Source organism: Camelus bactrianus, chromosome 16 (genome assembly GCF_048773025.1).
Source record: "Camelus bactrianus isolate YW-2024 breed Bactrian camel chromosome 16, ASM4877302v1, whole genome shotgun sequence".
Lineage (NCBI taxonomy): Eukaryota > Metazoa > Chordata > Mammalia > Artiodactyla > Camelidae > Camelus > Camelus bactrianus.
In genome coordinates, this window is record NC_133554.1 from 7,671,474 (window position 1) to 7,694,134 (window position 22,661).

The 22,661-nt window shown below is 49.4% G+C and overlaps 3 protein-coding genes across 3 annotated transcripts; 2 read left to right on the forward strand and 1 right to left on the reverse strand.

The window, feature by feature from the left end:
• Window positions 1-1,386: 1,386 nt before the first annotated feature.
• FXR2 (FMR1 autosomal homolog 2) lies at window positions 1,387-15,225 on the forward strand. Its single transcript, XM_010965922.3, has 17 exons — window positions 1,387-1,825; window positions 7,236-7,288; window positions 7,634-7,727; window positions 8,140-8,211; window positions 8,321-8,469; window positions 8,716-8,809; window positions 9,418-9,534; window positions 11,327-11,497; window positions 11,699-11,777; window positions 12,097-12,206; window positions 12,439-12,525; window positions 12,823-13,045; window positions 13,256-13,453; window positions 13,546-13,746; window positions 13,841-13,936; window positions 14,082-14,182; window positions 14,524-15,225. The coding sequence occupies exons 1-17, from the start codon at window positions 1,745-1,747 to the stop codon at window positions 14,617-14,619; spliced, it is 2,022 nt and encodes a 673-aa protein (XP_010964224.2). The 5' UTR covers window positions 1,387-1,744; the 3' UTR covers window positions 14,620-15,225.
• Window positions 15,226-16,279: 1,054 nt separating this feature from the next.
• On the forward strand, window positions 16,280-18,602 carry SOX15 (SRY-box transcription factor 15). Its single transcript, XM_010965914.3, has 2 exons — window positions 16,280-17,354; window positions 18,017-18,602. The coding sequence occupies exons 1-2, from the start codon at window positions 16,825-16,827 to the stop codon at window positions 18,183-18,185; spliced, it is 699 nt and encodes a 232-aa protein (XP_010964216.1). The 5' UTR covers window positions 16,280-16,824; the 3' UTR covers window positions 18,186-18,602.
• Window positions 18,603-18,961: 359 nt separating this feature from the next.
• Window positions 18,962-21,952, reverse strand: MPDU1 (mannose-P-dolichol utilization defect 1). Its single transcript, XM_010965915.3, has 7 exons — window positions 21,706-21,952; window positions 20,498-20,563; window positions 20,180-20,312; window positions 19,756-19,841; window positions 19,518-19,636; window positions 19,244-19,354; window positions 18,962-19,107 (listed from the first exon to the last, which is right to left on the reverse strand). Exons 1-7 carry the CDS (start codon window positions 21,806-21,808, stop codon window positions 18,982-18,984), a joined length of 744 nt encoding a protein of 247 aa, XP_010964217.1. The 5' UTR covers window positions 21,809-21,952; the 3' UTR covers window positions 18,962-18,981.
• Between the last annotated feature and the right edge of the window lie 709 nt (window positions 21,953-22,661).

Genomic DNA, 22,661 nt, shown 5'->3' on the forward strand with positions numbered 1-22,661 from the left:
TCTCCACCGTTGTAAACTGTAAATCCTATCACTTTATACTACTGTTTAAAATCTTTCAATGGCTCTTCAGTATTGATAAAGTGAAGGCCATTTTCCTTATTCTGATTTGTAAGTCCTTCACAATTCAGCTTCCCTACTTAAAGCCAAATGCTGTTTAAACTAGTTGTGGTTCCCCAAAGGACAAACTCTTTCTGCTCCTTTGCACCGTTGTACTCTGTTCTCTCAAGAATACTCTTACTGCACTTTTCCTCTAGCAAACTCCTACTCATACCTCAAATCTCAGTTTGCACCACCTCCCCTGCAGAGGTCTTCCTGGATAACTCTGAAGAACAATTGACCATTGTTTGCCTCCCTGGATTTCCCTCTATGCCTAGTTCTTATTTCTGTCTTCAATTTAAAGCCATGCACTTATTTGTTGACTTGTTTGTTTAAATGTGTTTAATTGTCTGTCCCTTCCCCAACACATTGTGAAAGTCTTGTCTTTGGGCCCACATCTTGCCTTTGTATCCTTACCACTTATAGTGATTGGAACAGAGTGAGGGCTAAATATTTGCTAAATGATTAACTGCACAACACATGATTCTAATCTGTGTACGATTTTATTCACTTATACCTAAACTTCTTAATTATTTTAGTTTAAGAATCCTAAGTTTTCCATCTGCTATCCTTTTTCCATAGTAATTTTTCCTATTTTGAATTTTCTCAGCATTTAGATATCAAATCTTGTGCTAATCTAAGTTGCATTTGCCTTTTGGTACTGCCTTGACATTCTTTTTTAACCTTTCAATATACGCATGATCAGAATCTTCTCAAGGCAAGAACATGACTCGTAAACCTCTCACAAGAGTTACAGATGATCAAAAGAGCCTATACGGGACTGTAGACATTAAAGCTCAGCGCATGCGCACCAGCCCCTCCTTTTTCCTTTTGACTCCTCTTTTTTTTCTTTGGAGCGTGCGCATCAAGGAAGACAAAGGTGGGGAAAGTGACCAAGCAATCATTCAGGCGCATGCCCATCCCTAACTTGCCCAAGCCTGGTGGAGCTCTCAGGGTGAAGTGGGTGTGGTCTGACCAGGAGCAGCAGAAACCCAATCCGACTGAGTGAGCTTGGCCCCTCCCTCCCCATGATTGGTTAGCTCTCAGTGTTGTGGGGCGGGGAAAGGAAGAGATGGGGACGGTGGAGTGGTGGGGTGGCGAAGAAAGAGCGCCAGTCTCATTCTGCGCAAGCGCAAAAAAGCGACCAGGAGAGGGCGTGAGAGAGTGAAGAGGAGTGTAGAAGCCCTGATGCGCTGGCGAGCGCGAGCTGGGTCGCCAGCTTCGACGCCTGCGCAGTGGCCCTTGGGACCCGCGCGCGGCGGGCGGGTGCTCGGTGCGCCTGCGCAGTAGGCGGTGGCGGCAGGGGGAGGTGGAGGCCGTGGAGCGGCAGCGGCAGCAGCGGGTCCCGGGACTGAGGCAGCAGCGGGGGCGGCGGCGGGCGGAAGCTGAGGTGACGAAGGCAGCGGCGGCGGCGGCCGTTTCCCTCACGGTGGCGGAGACCAAGGCGGCGGCGGCGGACGGGGAGCGGCCCGGCCCCGGCCCCCTGCTCGTTGGCTGTGGCAGGGCCGCCGTGGGGCCGGCCCGGCTCCCGCCCCCCGCGGCTCCCCCTCCGGCTCCTCCTCCGGGGAGACGCCGGGGACCTGGCCCGGCCCGCACTCAGAGCGCTGCTGCAGCCGCCGCCGGGGGAGTCGGAGGCGGTGGCGGCGCCATGGGCGGCCTGGCCTCGGGGGGGGATGTGGAGCCGGGACTGCCCGTCGAGGTGCGCGGCTCCAACGGGGCCTTCTACAAGGTGAGGCGGCGCGCTGGCCGGGGACACGGTCTTCAGCCACTTCCCTCCAGCCAGAGCAGAGAGTGGGGCGGGATCGAGGTTCTGGAGCTAAGTCCTGACCCTTAGAACCTTAGACTAACGCTCCCACCCGCGGCCCTCCTGAGGAGACCTCTGGAAGTTAACCCTTTCCTCTTATTTTTGGCCCCTTTAATTATACCTGCTTTTACCCGCATCTCAGAGAGCATGAATATCAGGGCATTATTGTGCTTGGATCAGCGCCCCCCACCCCAACACCCCAGAAGAGACCCCATTTACCCAGCGTGTCATTGACTTTTCCTGTTTCCTAGTGGAAGACTTACCTTAGACCTTAATCACATCTTCCCTACAGTCCACGCACATGGAGAATTCTCTTTATTCTCCCCTGTTAACCCCTTGGGAAGGCCGTCCCATATTAGATCCTTTCATCTTTCTCCGAGAGGCCTCTGCCTGCTGGCTCGGAAAGACTCACCCCACTTTCATCTTGTATTTCTGTTTCTAACCCAAGGAGAAACGGTCGAAGTCTGTTTATGACATTTCGTGTTTTTGACCTCAGGAACTCTGGGCTGTACCAGTCAAGTTACCTCCTAGCCATAAGGTGGCATCTTTTCACAAGTCTCTTACCCCACCCCTTTATCCCAAGACTAGCTAGTCTACCATTCTACCCAGGGATGGTTTTGTATTTATCATCTCACTTTGACCTCAGATACATTTAGATCATTCACATACTTTCTTCATCTTGAGGAGTGTAAGCTTCATATTGTGATCTCTAAAAGGGGATCTCATTAGGATTCCCTATGTTTATCTTAAAAGATATCCACTTCTAGAAGACTTTTGACCAGGCTGCCCAATTTGGGAATCCGATAGGCTTTTTTTTTCTTTTTCTTTTTTTTTTAAGAAGAAGGGGACTATCTTTAAAAGATCCTTGTTTACTTCAGCTCCCTCCTTGCCCAGGATTTGGTTTTTTAGAACTACTTTTATTGCCTTCTTTATCTGTTCTGAAGCTATTTTTTAGGACACTAAATTTAGATTAAGCCAGAGGGAGACCCCTCTTGTCTCTCAGGAATTTTTCTTTATGTGACTGTTGTTACTTTGAACTCTTTGGACTTTATGCCTGAAATTGTCTCAGAGACTTTCCTAATTTCTGTCTCATTCTCTTGTTTTATCCTAAGGAGCAAGAGCAGAGATATTTTCTCATAACATCACTTGTGAGAAGAGGCCCCTTTCCTCCACTTCCCCTCAAGCCTCCCATAGTAGACCTGTTCGCCTTAGTGCCCTTGGAAATGACTTTCTCCATCTCCTTCCCTGTGAAGCATATCTTGCTATAACTGTAACTAGAAAGGGTCTCATATTTGTCCTTGGAGTAGAAGGTTTCTGCCCCAGCTTCAAATGATAAATTCAGTATAGTGATTTTTTACCCACTCTAAATGCCTATTCATTTCTGCCTTACTTCCCTCACCAGATTTCTTTATATTCAGTGCCTGTGGGTACCCACATCGATCTTATCCTCTCAGTTTAAGTCTTTGCCTTTTTGTCCTAATATTTCTGTATTCCTGTGTAATCCCCGGAAACGGCCTTATTCTATTACCCAGCTGAGATGGGAGAAGGAAGCTCCCAGCTGATCCCGTCTGTCATTTTTTTGTGCATACTTTCCTAACTCATGAGACTTTTTTCTTCTAGCTGCTTCCATAGCATTTCTGTTTTCTTTGGCAGAGTCTCTTTTAATTCCTTTCTGGTTCTGATAGAGTACATTTGTCTCTTAAATCCCTTTTCCCCAGACTTGCATTACCTTTGTTGAAATACCTTTCCTCATAAGAGTTTAGCCTAATTTCCCACAGTATCTTGTCCTTCATCTAGATCCTTCCCACCCCCAAGAAAAGTGATTCTTAAATTGAGTCTGAGATCAAGATATGATGTTTGCTTTTGTTCTAGGAAGCAGGGAAGCCAAGCACAGCTGGGAAAGATTGGTATCCAGTTCAAATTAACGGTGTACGCCGGCTGGGAAGGGAAATTTCCCTTTCCACATATGAGTGTCTAACAAAGACTGAATCTTTCCCTTTTCTCCTGTGGGCTGTGGCAGTGATATACTTGATTGAGTGAATTGGGGATGGGATGCTTTAAATCAGAGAGTAAAGTTTGGAGTTGAGCTGAAAGCCAGGTAATGTGGATTTTGTGTTCTGGTCACTTTAGCATTTTCTGCCCCATGCCTCAGTTGAAAATAACGATCAGTCCTTAAATTCAGACTAATCTTTCTTCAGCTTTCAGTGCCATATAGATACTTACCCAATCTGACCTTGCTACTGATTTAATATTCATGACTCAGCAAACTTCAGTGTGGGTCAAGGAGTGTTTACATTGCTTCCAGAACTATAAATTTGGGAAGGTTCCTTTCATCCCTCTCAGAATTGGGTCCTGTTGTTGATCTTCCAGGGTAGAACTGCAAATGTCAGATCTGGGGTCTAAGTTATCTAGTAGCTATCCCATCAGTTCTTTCTTTTCTGTCAGAACTTAATGTGTTTTATTCTTTAAATTGTACTCTCCTAAATGAAGTATCTGTTCAACTTCCAGGACACAGTTATCCAGCTCTCCAGACCTTACCTGGATATCCTAATTCCTGTTCTTTTGTTAAAGAATATGGCATCCTCAGCTTCAACATGTGGTTTTTATCCAGACCCTTTCCTGCTTTTCTCCTAGAACTCCTTCCTTTATTTTGAGAGTCCAGGACTAGAAGATAGGTTGAAGGTGGGAACTAATTTTATGTCTTGTAATTTGAGGAAACTAAAGTACTTAGGAAACTAAGGCTGTCTCTTCCTCTCTCCAGTCCTAGGCCCTATAAGCCAAAATCCTATATACCATGGCCACTGAATTGAGTTATCCTTTGGATGTAGGTAGCTTTCTAGAGATTTATTCAACTGCTCTTGCCTTCATCTGCTTAACTTCCCAATGATCATGGACTGAGCAGAACTGGGAGCTCTCTTTCTATCACTGGTATCTTTGGAGGAAAAAAACTGGGGTGGTGTGGGTGGAATTAAGGAGCAGAGACTGAATTGGAATATGAAGTTGAGGAGAAAGCTTGTTTTGGAGAATCTGAAGGAAAAGGACCCTAGAAGTATGAGTGACGCTTCATTGTACTGCTGAGTAATGTGAGGGAAAACTCCATTCTGAGCTTTGAATTTCTGCTTTGGGATCATGGTAGCTAGAAAAACCAGGTAGTATTGCTGCCTCTCCCTGAGGTCCAACCTTGACACGTTGGAGGAGGATTGGATTGGAGCTTTAGGCATATCCTTTGTGAATGTGTATATATACCTAGGAGTGGGAATCTGTTCACCAAAGAGGCAGGCAAGTGATTCTTTTCTCCTTCTGTGTCTTCCACTGTGTTTTATTTCATCCCTGAAATGTTTTGAAAATAGCTAACTCTCTGTTGATAAACTGTTTCTAAAGCTTAGAGATAGACATTTTGTATAGTGAGTTGGATAAAGTCAGCTGAAGAGGCTGGTTGAAATGTTTATAGAAATTCAGACAGACCCTTATAAATGGTGAAAAGAAGAGGCAAGAGAGATGATAGTGGTTGTGGGAGGAGGGGAAGAGGACACTGAGAAAAGAGCTAAAGAAAAAAAAGGAGGGGAGGAAGGAACTAAGGGAAGAACCCAAAAGGGAGGAGGGACTTAGGCAAATAGTGGGGAGTAGATGCCTCAGAAGACTTGAATGGAGAATAGTAGGAATGGGTATTGATGGAGCTGAATGAAGAGTGGGAAAAACATTTCCGAGGAAGGGAATGGCTGAGAAAGCTAAAGCATGAAGGGGCCAGGCAGGAGTGTTAATGCCTTGGGGAGTAGTAAGGCTCTAAGTAGTAAGACTCCATAGCAAGATCTGTATCAAGAGTGAGATTTTTTAGATTTTCCCACCGTAAGGAAACAGCAATGTAGTGTTTATGATTGACTAGTTCTCTGAGGTGGGAGTGACACAAGTATACGTTTTTGGTGTTTTCTCTCCTAAGCTCATATTTTGTTCCTACTTGCAAAGCTCAGGAATAGTTCCTGTATGTTAGCTTTTTGAAACCACTAAATTTTTTTAAAGCTTTAATGAGGCATAATTGATATATAGTGAAGTACACATATTTAAAGTGTACAATTTGTTAAGTTTTGACATATATATAAAACAAACCATAATCAAGATAATGAACATTTCTATCCCTCCCAAAAGTCTTCTGCCAACTGCCAACCACCAACCTGCTTTCTGTTATACATTAATTTGTATTTTCTGATTTTTGACAGAAGTGGAAGGTAATTCAGTAGAGAAAGGATAGTCTTTCAACAAATGGTGCTGAAAGAACTGGATATCCATAGGTAAAAATTAACTTTGATCATATCTTGCACCATATACAAAATTCAACTCAAAATGGATCACAGACCTAAATGTAAAATTAAAACTATAAGATTGCTAGAAGACATAGGGGAAAACCTTTGTGGCTTTGGATTTCTTAGAAAGGAAACCAAAAGCTCAGTTACAAACAGACAAATTGATAAATTGGACTTTATCAAACTTAGCAACCCCTGATTTTGAATATGTCAAAAATAGCGAGAGAAGATAGAAAAATTGGGAGCAAAGGATTGAACACATAGCTTTGGCTTCCTCAGTGAGGATGTAGGAAATAGGTAGACCAGCTATTTAATCTTCCCTGTTCCTCTTTGTCAAGATCTCAAGATTGGGGTCTTCCACAAATTTTATTTTCCTTTCCGAAATCTCAGCAGTATCCTAGTCTAACATTTAGAAATCTCACATCTTTTAAATCCCAATTTTTCCTTCTGTGAATTGTGTTCGAAGTTTTGAACTTCTCCAGTGTTCTGATTATTTTCTTAGGACCAGGCACCCCGGCACCATGTTTGCTCAGGGCTCTTGCTGTATTAAGAAGCCAGACCCTTTTCTGTCTTGGCAGATCCTGATGTCCTCTAGGTGCTCCAGGACAGTCTCACACTGTCTCATGGGATATTCTTAGCTTTGCTGAATGTTGTTGGTATTTTAATTGAACTCTGGCAAGCTGCTCAGCACAGCAGGAGGCAGACAGATAGGGAGGTCCCTGTGGGAGCCATAGGAGACCACTAGTTTCCAGGCTATTCTGATGCAGGTGATGTTTCTCCCTTCAACTTAATTTCTATCTCATTTCAGGATTTTGCCACATCCCTTTCCAAGCCAATAAATATTTCCTTTCTTGCTACCTCAACATTGGTTTTCTTTCCCCAGTACAGCTTTGTCTGGCTGTTTTGAGATTGCTTGTGTCCCCATCTAAAACTCAAGAGTATTTAAGGCCCTCCAGAAGTCTCTGTTCCCTTGATGGCTGCGGTGGTGGTAAATTGTCACTTTCTTTTTTTTTACTTTGTTCTAAAATCCATTCTAGGGCTTTGTGAAGGATGTCCATGAAGACTCTGTCACCATCTTCTTTGAAAACAAGTAAGACCTTGGGAATAGAGAATCCAGCAGACTAGGTCCTAGAAGGAGAGTGGAGAAGAGGGGGCGGCTGAGTCTCATGAGGCATGTAATAGGTCGGGGAGAGACAGGGGTTTGGGTGGGATCCCAGGAGAGGAAAGGGCTGAAATTTGGTGCGGGTAGGGGACATTTGATCCAGTATTTAGATGCAAGCAAGAGATAGATGACACCACTATGGAGCAGGGCCTGGGGTTTAGCTTCTAATCACCAGGGAAGGGAGAAAATGCCCAGTAGAGAAAGTAACCTCTTCCTGAAGAAATGGGCAACCACATAAGCTGAATAGCTTTCATATCACTGTTTCCCTTGCAGCTGGCAGAGTGAGAGACAGATTCCTTTTGGGGATGTCCGGCTCCCACCTCCAGCTGACTATAATAAGGAGATCACAGAAGGGGATGAGGTGGAGGTAAGGGCATGGAGTCCACCCTTTATAAATGTCACGTTTCCCAGGAGTCTGCATCTCCCTTACCGTTATACCAGCATCCTAGGCTCCTCACTGGTTGGTTCACTGTCCTTCCTTCCCAAGCTAAGTTACTCCCTTCATCCAGGCAGCCTGTGGAAGAGTGAAATGCAGCAGTTCTCTGTCCATCACTGTTGTGATCATCCAGACTCTCAGGGAGCTTCCCAGTTTCAGGGATTCACTTTTCTTCCATTTATGATGATAGTATCTAAAATCCAGTGCCCTCTGATTTTATTTAACAGCTCTTCCCCACTTTTTTAAATCTTGGCTTAGGATACTTCCCAGGTGTCTTAGTGCTTATTCCATTCTTGATGTTTTTGGATGGTCCTCAATATCTCTTTTATTTTCAACTTCTCAGGTTTATTCTCGAGCCAATGAACAAGAACCTTGTGGCTGGTGGCTGGCCCGGGTGCGGATGATGAAGGGAGATGTGAGTGATTGTGAAGGCCTTTGGAGAACTGAAACACATTTTAGTCATAGAAAGGCGGGAGATAGAAGCTCAAGTCATCCACAGCTTCTCCTTTTTTTCCTTCTGCCAGTTCTATGTCATTGAATATGCTGCCTGTGATGCCACTTACAATGAGATTGTCACCCTGGAACGGCTTCGGCCAGTTAACCCCAATCCCCTTGCAACCAAAGGCAGCTTCTTCAAGGTTACCATGGCTGTGCCTGAGGATCTGAGAGAGGCGTGAGTGTTTGGGATGTCGGGAGTTGTCCTCCCGACCTCATTTCTACCCGTTTCTCCCAGGCCCCGCTCCCAGGTTCAGTGTACTGTGCTGTTCCCTTAGCCCTCTAGAGTCCTTTTTGCTCCCAGTTCCTCTGTTTCCTCATCCCTGTTCTTTTACTGTAGTCCTTCCACTTTTCTTATTTTTCTCAGTCTGTCTCTCCCCTGAATCTTCAGCTGCCCTCTGAGCACTGTTCTCTTTCTTTGCAGCTGCTCCAATGAAAATGTCCATAAAGAGTTCAAGAAAGCATTGGGAGCAAACTGCATCTTTCTCAACTTCACAAATAGTGAGCTCTTCATTCTGGTGAGTTTACACATGGGCTTTTTTAGGGGGGGAGGAGGTAATTAAGTTCATTTATTTATTTTTAACGGAGGTACTGAGAATTGAACTCAGGACCTCGTGCATGCTATGCAGGCACTTTTCCACTGAACCACACCCTCCGCCCCGGTGAGTGTATTCTGCCTGAATTTCACCTAAACCCTTGTCTCCTGTTAACTACTTTGCAGGAAGGGAGGAGCTAAAATGTGCTTATATTTATTTGTCAAAGAGGACTTTATTGCTCCTGACCCCTGTAGACTCAGGTCAGCCCTGCCTTTCCTTAATTTTCCTCATGTATGACCTTAATTATTTTTTAACCTGACCATCATGTTGCAGTCTGGGCTGGGGACCTTCCCTTGTGTATTTGGGCTCTCAAAAACAGACAGTATGATTGTTGTCTGTGCTTGCTGCTTAAAATCACTTCCCTTAGGCACCTAGTTAGGCCCTTGTGAAACTGACAATTATTTTCCTCAGTTATGTTTCTTAACTCCCACCCTTTTCCAGACACTCAGGCATCCTGATTCCTAGTTCCTGGCTCTTCTCCAATAAATAGTCTATCAGTTTTAATGACTTTTCCATTGGTTTCATCCCAGTCAACCACAGAAGCCCCTGTGAAACGGGCATCCCTGCTGGGTGACATGCATTTCCGAAGCCTGCGCACCAAACTGTTACTCATGTCCCGCAATGAAGAAGCTACCAAGCACCTAGAGGTAAGTTTTGGGTCCACTTTTTACTGCTGAATAGAATTGTCCTCCTTCCCTCCTACCCCATCCTCTACCCATGCTCTTGTCTTTACAGAACAAAGGGGTTAAGATCTTTGTGGGCCATTAAACCTAGGTCTGCTATTTTATTCCAGACTCCTCGACTCCAGATGGCAGAGCTCCATCATGTTTTAGTATACACTTTTTTTTTTTTTTAGCTGTAGGACCCTTTGATCAAGTGAAATTTTACTTGAAAGCACAATGCATAAAACGGATCAGTCAGAGCAGCTCTGTCTAAAAGTGGAAGAAGGTGTGGCTCTTACCTCCACTAGCCTCCCCCAAATTACCTCTGGGAACCAAGCCGCTTTGTGGATATATTTGAGAATCATTTATACATTGGAAAGACCACTGAACTTGAAATCCTAAATCTTTCTTTATCAAATAATTGACCTTGGCAAATAATCTGATTTCACTGAACTTTCTCTTCTTTATCTGTGACAATGAGCTAGTTAAACTAGAATGTCTCTACAAGATCTTTCTGAGTTCTGACATCTTATGATGGTCAGATTTCTGTAGGTATTATACCATTCTAAATGAGTAGGGTGTGTGTGTATGTGTGTGTATTTGAACATCCAGTTCCTTTTTAAGTGAACTGATCTTTTTGGGAGCCTGTGCAAATTCTGAACCATGGTAATCTCTCACTTCTCCAGGGATGCTATTCAGGGCACTGGCAGTTAAAAATTCACCATTACTCCCAGATAATCTGCTCCAGTTCCCAACAAGCAGATTTCTTGGTGATGTAGAGTATTCTCTCCTACGACTTGGCTGTATTGATCTGTGTAGTAAAGAATCCCAGAGAACTAAAGTAACCACAGATGCAAAGTTTTAAGAATAGGGATATGGGTACAAGTTGGGTACAAGTCACCTTTGTACCCATCATGCAGTTTAAGAAAGAAAACTCTTGGCAAATTTCTCTAGAAGACATTTGTAAATCATTCTAGATCCTCTCCCCTCCCTCCCTCAGTTATTTTGAACACTCAACATAGTTCCTTTTTCCAGCTTTTTCTTCTTGCCTAGCTCAGCCCCATCCATCTTGGAAGTAGAAAGTAGTGAATTGCGATCTGGCAGTGTCCCCTTTCAGATAATTTTCCTATTTAATGCTTCCTACCTAGGACTCACTTTTCGAGAACCTTTCCCTTTTCCTGCTCTTGTACTCAGGTATCCCTCTAAGGACTGGTTGAGAAACAGTGGTGGTATGGGGTTCTGTAACTTCCTTATATGCTTTTCTTAACTCCTTGCTTTCTACTCAACTTTTCGGGTTTTATTTTGGGAGTTGATATTAGTTTGATAAAGGTAAATAATTCCTTACACTTGCATTTGCCTTGTGAAAAGTTTTTTCTTCCGCACCAACCTTATTTAATCCTCTTGATAGCCTGGGATGGGGTAGGTCAGGTGTCATCATTTAGCACCTGACAGAACAGAGGCACAGAGAGTGTGTTTTGTTTGGGATCACACAACCAGATTGTATTAAAGCCAAATCTGGAGCTTTGGTGGCTGCCAGCCCAAACTCTACCTCATTTCCTCCTCTCCCCTCCAAGCCATTGGTATTTGGAAGGTTGGAGAGAAAAGTTCCTGAACTCTTCACACGGGTCATAGTGGTCATCAGACTCTAGGTCAGCCAGGTAGTTCTGGCTTTCTTTCACACATTTTTTTCTTCTTGAAGTTACACATCAGGTACCTGGGACAGTGTTCTGAGATTTCACCACCATGATTCCTCCAGTCCAGTGCCTTTTTCTTTCAGACAAGTAAGCAGCTGGCGGCAGCTTTCCAAGAGGAGTTCACAGTGCGAGAGGACCTGATGGGACTGGCAATCGGGACTCATGGTGCCAACATCCAGCAGGCCCGGAAAGTACCTGGTGTGACTGCCATTGAATTGGGTGAAGAGACCTGCACTTTCCGCATCTATGGGGAGGTCAGCAAAAGATAACTGTTGTCTAGGTCTCTTAGGGGTAGAGAGAAGAGAGTATAAAGTAGGAAGGAAATCTGTCATGTTGGCCTCCCTCCCTGACTTTGGTGGTAGCACGTTTTCCCAAAGACAGAGTGGCAGGAAGATCACTATTTAAGATCCAGGTCCTTTTGTTTTATTAATGACTCCCCACTCCTCTTCTCTTAGACTCCCGAGGCATGCCGACAGGCCCGGAGCTACCTTGAGTTTTCTGAGGACTCTGTGCAAGTGCCCAGGAACCTGGTTGGTGAGTTGAGGATGTGTATGTATATAGGAGAATACAGTTGGGGGGCAGATGTGAGATTCTCTAAAGTGATTCTGGGCTTGACACCTCCCTGCAAACTTCCATTTTCATAAGGACAGAGTCTGAAGTAGGAGTGACAAAAATGGGAGAACAAATTTCTAGGGACTGTAATATTTTGTCCTGTGAGAACACATCAGAAGCCTGGAGGCAGGAGACTCATTTAACAGAATCCTTATATAGAAGCTGGAAGACTGTTTATCTTGTCTGTTTTTACTCTTCTCTCTTTCTTCTAAAAGGCCTAATTCCTCCTTTACCCATTCAGGCAAAGTGATTGGAAAGAATGGGAAAGTGATCCAGGAGATTGTGGATAAATCTGGTGTGGTGAGGGTTCGAGTAGAAGGTGACAATGATAAGAAGAACCCCAGGGAGGAGGTATGAGACATAAACACCTAGAGATTGGTTTCCAGAAGTAGATGGGCTTATTCTCCAAGCCATTTTCTGAGGGCTGGGATTCCTAGGGGTTGGGGCATGGTCACTTTGGTTTCCCCTGGTAGATGTAGAAACCAGAAAGATCCCATTTGGGTGGGCTTCTGTAGGAGAAAGGGTGGGCCTAATACTTCCTTTGACTTTTTCTAATCCATCTGTCCTTCCCTCTGCTTTCCAGGGAATGGTTCCTTTCATATTTGTTGGCACCCGAGAGAATATCAGCAATGCTCAGGCTCTGCTGGAATATCACCTCTCCTACCTGCAGGTACCCACGCTGAAAGCCTGAAATAGGAAAGATCCACGTGTACAAGGGGACTAAGAATGCTGTTGGATAGAGTTAAAAGTGGTGGTTCCCAGTTTGTGTCTCTGAGTAGAATAGAAACCATTGGGTGGAAATCTGGGGCTGTGGGGTTGGATCCCAGAATTTTCTGTTTTAAGTCTTGTATTCTTGAGAGTTCAGATATGTAGGGACAGTCAGGGCAGAGACTCATGAAAAGAGACTGTTCATTGATCTTATATTTATTCCTCCTTGCATGTCTTTCTCCATCTTCTGCCCCACCAGGAGGTGGAGCAGCTTCGCTTGGAGAGGCTGCAAATTGATGAACAGCTTCGGCAGATTGGGCTGGGCTTCCGTCCTCCTGGGAGTGGGCGGGGCAGCGGTGGCAGTGACAAGGCTGGATATACCACTGATGAGAGCTCCTCCTCCTCCCTCCACACCACGCGAACCTATGGGGGCAGCTATGGGGGCCGCGGCCGGGGCCGGAGGACAGGTGGTCCTGCCTATGGTGAGAGCTGTGGAAAGGGGAGGCGAGCAGTGGTGTGGTGTGTGGGAGGCAGAGGTCTGGGTGGAAGACTGTGGAAAGGGTGATGTAGTTGATGAAGAAGTGATTGGGGGGGGGACTTAGGAGTGAAGGGGAGAGTCTTCCAGTTCGGGGGCTGTGATGGATCCTGGGGTAGGGTGAGAGACTCTGATTGACCCTCACTGTGTTCTTCAGGCCCCAGCTCAGACCCATCCACAGCTTCTGAGACCGAGTCAGAGAAGAGGGAGGAGCCCAACCGAGCTGGGCCTGGCGACCGGGATCCCCCGACTCGGGGGGAAGAAAGCCGTAGGCGGCCGATTGGGGGCCGGGGTAGGGGACCCCCACCTGCCCCCCGGCCCACCTCAAGATACAACTCTTCATCTATTAGCTCAGGTACCAGAAGCAGACAGCTGGGTTCATAAATGTGGGGTAAAAGGAAAGATGATGGACACCTGACTCCCACCTCCTCTTCTTCCTCTGACCAGTGCTGAAGGATCCAGACAGTAATCCCTACAGCCTACTGGACACGTCTGAACCAGAGCCCCCAGTTGATTCAGAGCCTGGGGAACCCCCCCCAGCAAGTGCCAGGCGTCGTCGCTCCCGCCGCCGCCGCACTGATGAAGACAGAACTGTCATGGACGGAGGCCTGGAATCTGACGGGCCCAGCATGACAGAGAATGGCCTGGGTAAAGGGTGTACCTGGGTCTGAAAAATTAGAGTTGGGCAAGAATTGAGGGATGGGAGATTGATGCACAGCTCTCGTTTTTCCCTGCCCCACAGAAGATGAGTCAAGACCCCAGCGTCGTAATCGGAGCCGCCGCCGCCGTAACCGTGGTAATCGGACTGATGGTTCTATCAGTGGAGACCGTCAACCAGGTCAGCTAACACTGGATGTCAGCGTCCTTCCTCAGAGAACAGGATGCTTCCTATCCTGTGAAAACTAGGGGTTGGGGTTCAGTGAGTGTCTAGGGGCTGGATACCTGGGTTCCTTCTGAAACTCTTGGTCCTCTGCCTTTTCCAGTGACTGTGGCTGACTATATCTCCCGAGCAGAGTCTCAGAGCCGCCAGCGGCCACCCCTAGAACGCACTAAACCTTCAGAGGACTCTCTTTCAGGACAGAAGGTAGGAAAGCAATATGTAGTTTACCTCAACGCCTTTTTTGTTATTCTGGGGCAGGGGACGTAAGAAAATTCCCAAAGAAATCTCTTATGAAATTGCAGAGAGGGCATGTCCGATGGAGTTTTAGACTGCATTTAGAATAGTGGAAAGTCTGAATAGAAGAGAAAGGAAAGTTTGGTTCATATTTTCTGGATTCCAGTAAAAGTGACTAGTCACATCAGGGGACTAACCCCTGGATGACCAGATGCCTTAGAGCACCTAGGTGATAGGGAATGTCATTACCTGAATTTCTACTGATCATTTTCTTTTCTTCCTCTCCATTTTCTTTCCCACTTCCCTCTCAGGGTGACTCTGTCAGCAAGCTTCCTAAGGGCCCCTCAGAGAATGGGGAGCTCTCTGCCCCTCTGGAGTTGGGTGGTTTGGTGAATGGGGTTTCATAAACCCTCCAGCCCACATCCCTCCCTTCTCCATCTCGCTTGCTGCCCAACACCATGGCCCTCACAGGCCCGACTGACCTGCGCTGGAGCTGCTCTTATCTAGGGGGGAGGGGGGTGGCACAGCAGCTTGGGTCCCCCCCAACCTCCAGGAGCTAGTGGAGGGGTGTGTAACAGGGTCATACCCCCCTCCCCCTTGTCCACCCTACCCCCAGGGTGAGGGGAGCCCTCTCTCCTTCCCCATCAGACTGGATGTGCCTTTATCCTCTAATGCCCCAATCTCTCTCTGAACACCCCCATTCTCCGCCTGTTGGTGCGGGGTGCTCCTTGACCCACCCAGATTTGACAGTTCAGGGGGGCTCCCCTGCTATCCCTCCTCCCGTCCTGTACCCCCCATTTCTGGGGCCTCATCACTGTGGAAGACGGGGATAGTAAGGGTATAAGTGGGTGGGAGGCATGGGGAAGGTTTTGGAGTAGAACCAGGGGTGTGTATGAAGGGGGGTGACAAGGTCCCCCAGGGGAGGGGGGACCAACCTTGTCTGGTGGATGAGAAGGCGTATTTATTTTTCACTGTACAGTATTTAAAAAGAGAATAAAAAAAATCCAAATGGCTTTCTGGTTCCTGCACCTTCTTTGTGCCCAGTGTGCCCCATCTGTTTCTGTAGGACTGACCTGCCCTGGCCCTTTTTTCCTGTATCTCCATACCTGGCTTCTTTAGCATTCCTGAGATGGTCTACTTGTGGGAATTTCTGACATTCCTAAATTCCCCAGGTACAGGTACCTGCCTGGTCTAGAGGAGTGTGGCTTGTGCCTTGTTGCTTCTCCCCTCCCCCAGGTTTGCTGGTAGAGGGAGCTGGGCCACTCCTATACCCTGAGTCACAGCAGTGTTGGTAGGACTGCTTGAAGCTGGACCTGTTCCTGCTAAGTGCTGAGAGCCAAGGCAGGCAGCTTAATCCGATTACCTGAGGCCTGGGGCTTGGGCTGGGCCTTGGGCAGAGTGGGGAGCAGGGTTCCCTCACGACAGCCCCTGGGATGTAGGTGTCCAGCCCTCATTCCTGCTGGTTCTCTGCTCTGGATCCAGGCCTTTTCTCCAGCAGCTGCATCACTGACCTCTCAGCCTCAGGAGTTACCCTGGGGTTCCTTGCTCCCTGCCTCCTCCTGACTGTAAGGTTTGGAGATAAAACCTTTTGTGGTGGAGAAACCTAGGTTTAGGGGCTGTAGTTAGGAGGGTTTAAATTTTCTCACCTGGAAAGGGGTTGAATCACCACCCAAGCACCTGTTGGGATGACTCAGGAAACAAAAATGGCCTGCCTACCTCCCTCTGACTGCCTGACTTTTTGCCCTGGGGTAGGTGGGGGGTTTGAAGAGCTTTAGGCAGCAAAAAACGGATTGGGTTGGGGGTTTGGGTGTTCCCATCTTCCTCCCAGCACAACTCAGACCCTGAGGGCTTTTGATCCCCTTGTGCTTGATCCCGTTGTGCAAAGTCATTGACTTTAAATTGCCGACGCTTAAGAAGGGAGGGGAAACTGCTCAGAGCTACTGGGGCTGGAAGGCCTGACTTCTGGGTCTTGGGTGGGGAGGGGGCGTGGTGCCCCTAGGAGGAGCGTTGGGGGCTGGGAGGAACAGGACATCTGAGTTTGCCTAAGGGAGGGGGATGTTGGCGCCCTTAAGGAGGCGCGGTTGACTGGGAGGGAGTGGGAGGAGTCAGTCTTTAAAAGCTGTTCCCGGGCCTGGCTCACCCGCCGCCGCAGACGCCGAGGCCAGGTGAGAAAGCGCTGTGGCACCTGGGATTTGCCTACTGGTGGCTGCAGGGACTCCGGCGGCTGCGGGACTCCAGGCAGCGTGAAGGTTTACTGCCTCCACCGAAGGCCGGGCCGGTGGCCGGCAGCAGGTAGGGGCAGCCGGTCTGGGTCGGAGATCCAGTGGCAACAAGGAAAGGAGAGCACACCTGCCCAGGACCGGGTACTAGACAGCGGATTTTGCGCTCGACTTCCCAAAAGGGTGTCGGGTCGTTTGGGCGCAGGGGCTCGGTTATAAGGACTCTGAACTAGGGGACGATATATATACTTTATAAGAAGACGAGTTTCTCTGTAACGACTCCGGACTAGGAAGGCACTTCCATTTTAAGGATAGTGGGTTTGGGAATCGACGTTTCACTTTGGAGGGGAGGGCGTGTAGGACGCCCTCTTAAAGCTTCCCTCCACCCTCCTCATGGCGCTACCTGGCTCACAGGACCAGGCCTGGAGCCTGGAACCTCCCGCTCCCACGGCCCCTACCTCCTTGTCCTCGGGCTCCCAGGAGCAGGAGAGCGCCGGGAGCCCGATAGTATCCCGGGGGCTTCCCTTGGAGAAGGTGAAGCGACCCATGAACGCGTTCATGGTGTGGAGCTCCGCCCAGCGCCGCCAGATGGCGCAGCAGAACCCGAAGATGCACAACTCGGAGATCTCCAAGCGCCTGGGCGCGCAGTGGAAGCTGCTGGGCGAGGAAGAGAAGCGGCCCTTCGTGGAAGAAGCTAAACGGCTCCGGGCCCGGCACCTGCGCGACTACCCCGACTACAAATACCGGCCCCGGCGCAAGACCAAGAGCTCGTGCGCCAGGTCCCCCTACTTCGATCAGGGAAGCGGCAGCGTGGCTGGTGGCGGGCCCGTCTGGGCGACTGGGTACGCGACCACGCAGGGGAGCAGAGGCTTTGGGTACCAACCCCCCAACTACTCGACAGCTTACCTGCCTGGCGGTTACAGGTAAGTGCCCAGGGCGTGGGATGAGGACGGAGGCGCTTGTGCGCCGCGCCCCCCACCTCCTGGAGCCGGGGTGGGGGGGTGGGGGGGAATACCAGAGGGCCTGGCTGGCAGAGGCCCTGAGCCTACCCAAGCAACGGGTGATCCCGGAGGCGTTTAGGGGACGACCTGTGGAGAGTGGGAGGGCTCCAGGGGGCCAGGAGGTTTTCATCTCAGTTGGGCAGTGTTGGCCCCGCAGGAGCAGACCACAGCCCCCTGGATGTGACGTGTTCTAGTTACCTGAATCCACCCCCCAACCCCCTTTCTGGCCCTCGTGTGACCCCGCTTCCTCTCCCAGCCCCCGGGGCAAGGACAGGCCAAGCCCAACTCTGCCCCTTCCTGGCCTGCCGCCCCAAAAGAGGAAAACAGGCGCGCAGCACGCAAGCTCGCTCTTGAGCGTGCCCGAACACGGCCGTGGCAGGGCTGCTTTAAGCCATCCTGAGATCCGGTTCCCGACCTGCGGTACCCAGTAGGGCCCGGATAGCCAGGGATATGTAAATGGATGACAGGTTCTGCCTCTGCACAGAACTGGTCAGACCCACCCCAACATGAGAGTTGGGGACCCTGCTTGGCACCTCCCACCCAAAGAAGCAAGAACCTTCTAACCCTAGTATTTCTCTTTGCAGCTCTTCCCACTGTAAACCGGAGGCCCCCTCGCCGTGCTCTCTCCCTCAGAGTAACCCTAGGCTCCAGGGGGAGCTGCTCCCCGCCTACAACCCCTACCTACCCCCAGGCTCTCCCACTCTGTACAACCCTCCCCTCACAGGGGCCCCCACGCCCCTAACCCACCTCTAACCCTCATGGACATGGGCCTCCCAGAAAGGTTTCCATCCTCCTTTTCCACCCAGAACCACCCTCCACCCCAGGCTGCAAACCCTTTTTTAGAACTGTTGACCACAGTCCAGAGGTGGGCAGTACCCCCTCAAACCCCCAAACTCCAGGGGAACACAACACTTATATTTTTGTAGGCCAAACACAGTTTTGTATGATTAAACCATGTCTCTGAGTCTTTATTGTCCCATCTGTTCCTCTTCACTGCAGCAGGAACCAGCATGGTTTCCACTCCCTTCTGCCTGGACCTGCCAGAGCAGGAACCTCCTCACCCAACCCTGGGGCCCTGCCTGAGTCATTTTTCTGTCCCCCTCCCCCTGCCCCCGAACCCTACACCAGGGTCCAGGAGACAGTCTGGGTTGGGCTGGGGAAGGGAGGCAGCCACAAATGCCTAGTCCCTTCCACTGTCCAGGCTCTGTCCTCTAGGGCCAGAAGGGAAGTGGGGAGATGGGAGGACAGGGTAAGACTTTTGCCTGGAATAGTTAAGTAGCTATAAACTTCTACTAAAGGAAGAATCTCAGCCAAATGACTTAACAAGTCAATAGTAATACACCGGACAGCACACAATAGATGTCAAAATGTCAGCCTGAAAATCTCTACTCCTATCCTAAGGATTTGGGACAACCAAGCATTTCTACTAAAGTTGCAACTGCAGAAGGATGGGGAATGGTCACACCAGCAGGCTGGTTAAGATGAGAAGGGCCCTGAGGTTGGGTGGGTGAATGAAACATGGAATGTACTTTCAGTAGCCAGCTCAACTTTACTGTTCCTTTTTCTTCCTGTGGGGAGCTTTTGCATTCCAGTAGTAGAGGAGCTGGGCAGCGATGAGGCCATTGCAGAGAGAAGAGACTATAAAAGTTCCAGCCATGAGGAGGTCTCCAGTTTCCTGGGTGAGACACAGCTAGGGTCACTCTTCAGCACAGCCAAAAAGAGTTCCCGAGAAGGGGCAGCTTTTAAGTCCTCAGCTCAGGAGAGGTAAGATGAGGTTATAGTGCCCTCTAGAGGGAAGGAGGTGCACTCACCTGAATGGAGGTGAAGATTCGAGCCAGGGACCCTCCAAAGAGCAGAAAGACTGTGATTGCTGAGAGCTGGCCAGTGTGCCCGTTGCGATAGTTGGTGGCTGCCTGGAGCAGCTAAGGGAGGAGTTGAAACCCTTCATTCTGTGATCTGAACTCTTCCCATGTTCCCCTGATACTTCCACATTTCCCAGTCCAACATTCCCACACTTTGGGTTTCTGCTCTGCCCCTCACCCAGTCCCCCCTCCCAACATCCTCTCCTTTGTTCCCAGCACCCACCCTTCCCACCACCACAGCAGGCATGTTGAAGGCTTGGAGGAGGGTGACTACAGCCACAGGTGTCAGTGGTGAAAGCAGCACCAGCAGGCCCAGGGCATAGCACACTAGGAAAGCGACACCTGGGGGACAGGGAGACAAGAAGTCCTTATCAACTTCTGAGTCCTCTGGCTTCCCCAGGCCTGCGTTCCCAGCAGGGCTCTCAGGAGTGCAGCCAGCTCTTGGGGTAAATCCTCAGCACCTTTCACAGTTTGTCCTCTGTAGTGCAGGACCAGGAAGGCGATGGTGATTGTCTGGAGCATCAGGAACAAGGCTTCACCCCAAGAGCTGCGGAGTCAAGAGTTGGGAGGAAGAAAGGCAGGCCTGGAAAGAGGCAGGGAAAGCCTCCATAGCCCCATACATCTTGGGGACACAATTCTCTGATTACTTCCTGTCCTCCACAATGCTAGTGGTTCCTTACCTCCTGCCTCCCAGCAGCCCCCACCTGACTGACTCAGGATTGGATTGTGGGCATTCTTGAAATGCTCACCTCTCATGATCACCACAGATGATGGCTAAAGTATCAGAAGGGCTTAAGCTTTTCCTGCCCTTTTACCTCCCTCACCCTAACCCCCAACTAGAGTTGTAAGCATTTACCCTTGGAGATAAAGGGTGGGGCCCCTCACCTGAAGGGGAAGTTTCTGGTGATGCTGTAGACCATGGTCCCAGTCAATGCTACTAACTCTAGCATTATGGACTGGTAACTCAACCCTTCGGAACTCTTGGCTCTCAGGAGTTTAAACACTTGGGGCAGTTTTACTGGAGAAAGGAAGAGAAAGACACAGTTGAGCTGACATCCCTTGGGAACACAACACAACAGCTACAGAGTGGACTGGGGGGGGGGGCATTTTAACCCCACTTCTGGGTAAGGGACCCATTTAGTTTATGGTATCTTAGCATTCCACCCACCTCCCAACATGAGGGAAGGAAGATAAAATACATACCCAGAAGTGACCCAGCCACAATGCCCAGCCCCAGGCCTTTGCTGAGGAGAATCTTGAGGCAGGGAACTGATAAGACAAAAAGGGATAAATAGAAAGGAGACCTCTGGAAGCCAGGCTAAGGTTTCCAGGAGGGAGCTCAGGCCTAAGGCTTGAAGTGCTCCTTAAGACCTTGACATGCCCTCAGAGGAAGCCCTGGGTTGTCTGGAGGTGGGTGAGAAGGCCTAGTTCTTCCTACTCTAAATCATACCACATTCATACAAGGTGACTTTCCCAAACAACTTTTACTATTCCTCTCCTCTGACCCAATCTTCCATCCCCTGCAGATCACATTAAATTTCTCCATCTGACTTCCAAGGCTTTCCATCACTTCCCTGCATAGGGCTGAGCAATGCCCAAGAGTCCGCTGATCCTTTATTCCCTGCTTCCGAGCAACTAGGCAAGCTTCCCGAGTCTTCTCTCTCCAAGGACAGGTCTCCTCTGTATCTTATTCAGGACTGTCCCTGGCCCAGACTCAAACACTTAACCCTACCCTTTCAGGGCTTTCTTTTATGCCCTGACCATCTGTATCTTCTATAGCCTTGAAGCTTGGCCCAGTGGGAGTGGGATTCTCATGGGTCAGGAATGCGGCTAAAATACTAAAACATATTGTCCCTAGGGCATAGTGGGGGTACCATGAACTGACGAGGGCACACTGGGAAGACTTCCCAAACGGTCTGATGTCTGAGACAGGCTTTGCCGTGGTGTTGCCTCCAGATAATAAGAAAAAGACATGCCAATTAATTCCAGAATTAGTCCATGAGCAAACGTGGAGGCTGGAAGGAAAGCCACTGGAATGGCAGGAGCCTTTGGGAGTGCTGCAGAAGGCCTACGTTCATCAGAGGCTTTAAATCAAGTGTAACCTTGCTCCTGAACCTACCAAAGATTGGGAGGATCTGGTCAGATCTTAACTTTGTTTTGTAAAATTTGAGTCTTTTCGTCTTTCACTGTCGCTAAAGCAAAGAAACACTTCCACCTGGCGACTCCCCCTCTAACCCAAATATGGCGTTCTCCCCCTCCGGAGCCCGAGACACTTTCGCCCCTCTCAGAAGTAACTTCCGCCCGGTTCGGCGTGGCAGTAGTCTCCGCCGTCACTTAGTCCGTACCGACGGCTCATTTACGGCCCGAGGGATCTCGAGTAGAACTTTGATCGGATGCCGAATAAGACTCACCGTGAAGCAAGTCCCACTGGACGAAAATTTGGTCGTAGCATTTCTCAGGTAAAAGAATCGGCACCAGCACCCGTTTGAGTAGCCCGTCTGCCTCAGCCGCCATATTGCAAAGCTAGCTTCCGCCCGTCCCTCAGCCCGCCATTGATTTACGGTGCGCATGCGCGCTCTGGGCACTCCGCCTCCTGTCTTCCCGCGACTAAGCAGGACCGCCCCGGTCCCCGCTCTTTCTTACGCCATCCCACCTTCGTTAGCGTAAAATAGGTCTCTTCCGGAGACCACATTCTGGACACCCTGCTGCTCGAATTTTAAAGCGTGCCAAAGTTGTACGCCTGCGCAGTGCCACTTTTCGCGCCTTTGTTTACGCTTCCGCTTCGGTACCGAGAGTTATCCTCCTGCCTTTCTCCGCTCCTCCTGCTCGGCGCCATCTTGTCTTCTTCCAGCTGACTTTACATTGTTCGAAGTTGAGAGAAGGAGCGTGAGTCTCCAAAATGGCGTTGGGTGGGGGCTCTCTAGCTTTCTATGTGCTGTACTCTCTGCGTCTCCAGAGGAAGCTTCGCCGACGGGAGCGGGACAGTTTGAGCTAGGCAGCCACCCCCATCGGCGCCTGTGTTGTGTGTCTCCCTCCTTAGGTTCGCCCAGCTCCTGGCGGATGGGTGCGCCTGCAGCTGCTGGGCCGGGACAGTGAAACAGGAGAAGGGGAGGTGGGGAAGGCGAGTCCAGTTTCAGGGGGCGTCAGCGGCACCAGCCCTGGCAGCCTCTGAAACGCGAGCCCCCGGGCACCCTCTCACCCCACTGGCCCGAGGGCACCACCTCTGGGCCAAGGTTGGCTTCTCAGCCTTCTCTGACCACGTGCTGAGCCAGGACTTGGGCAAGGCGGCCGGGGCCCAGCAGCTCGTCTTGGGAAAGGGCACCTTGGACTACCGCGGGGAGGGATGCCCTCTGTTATCCAGCACTAG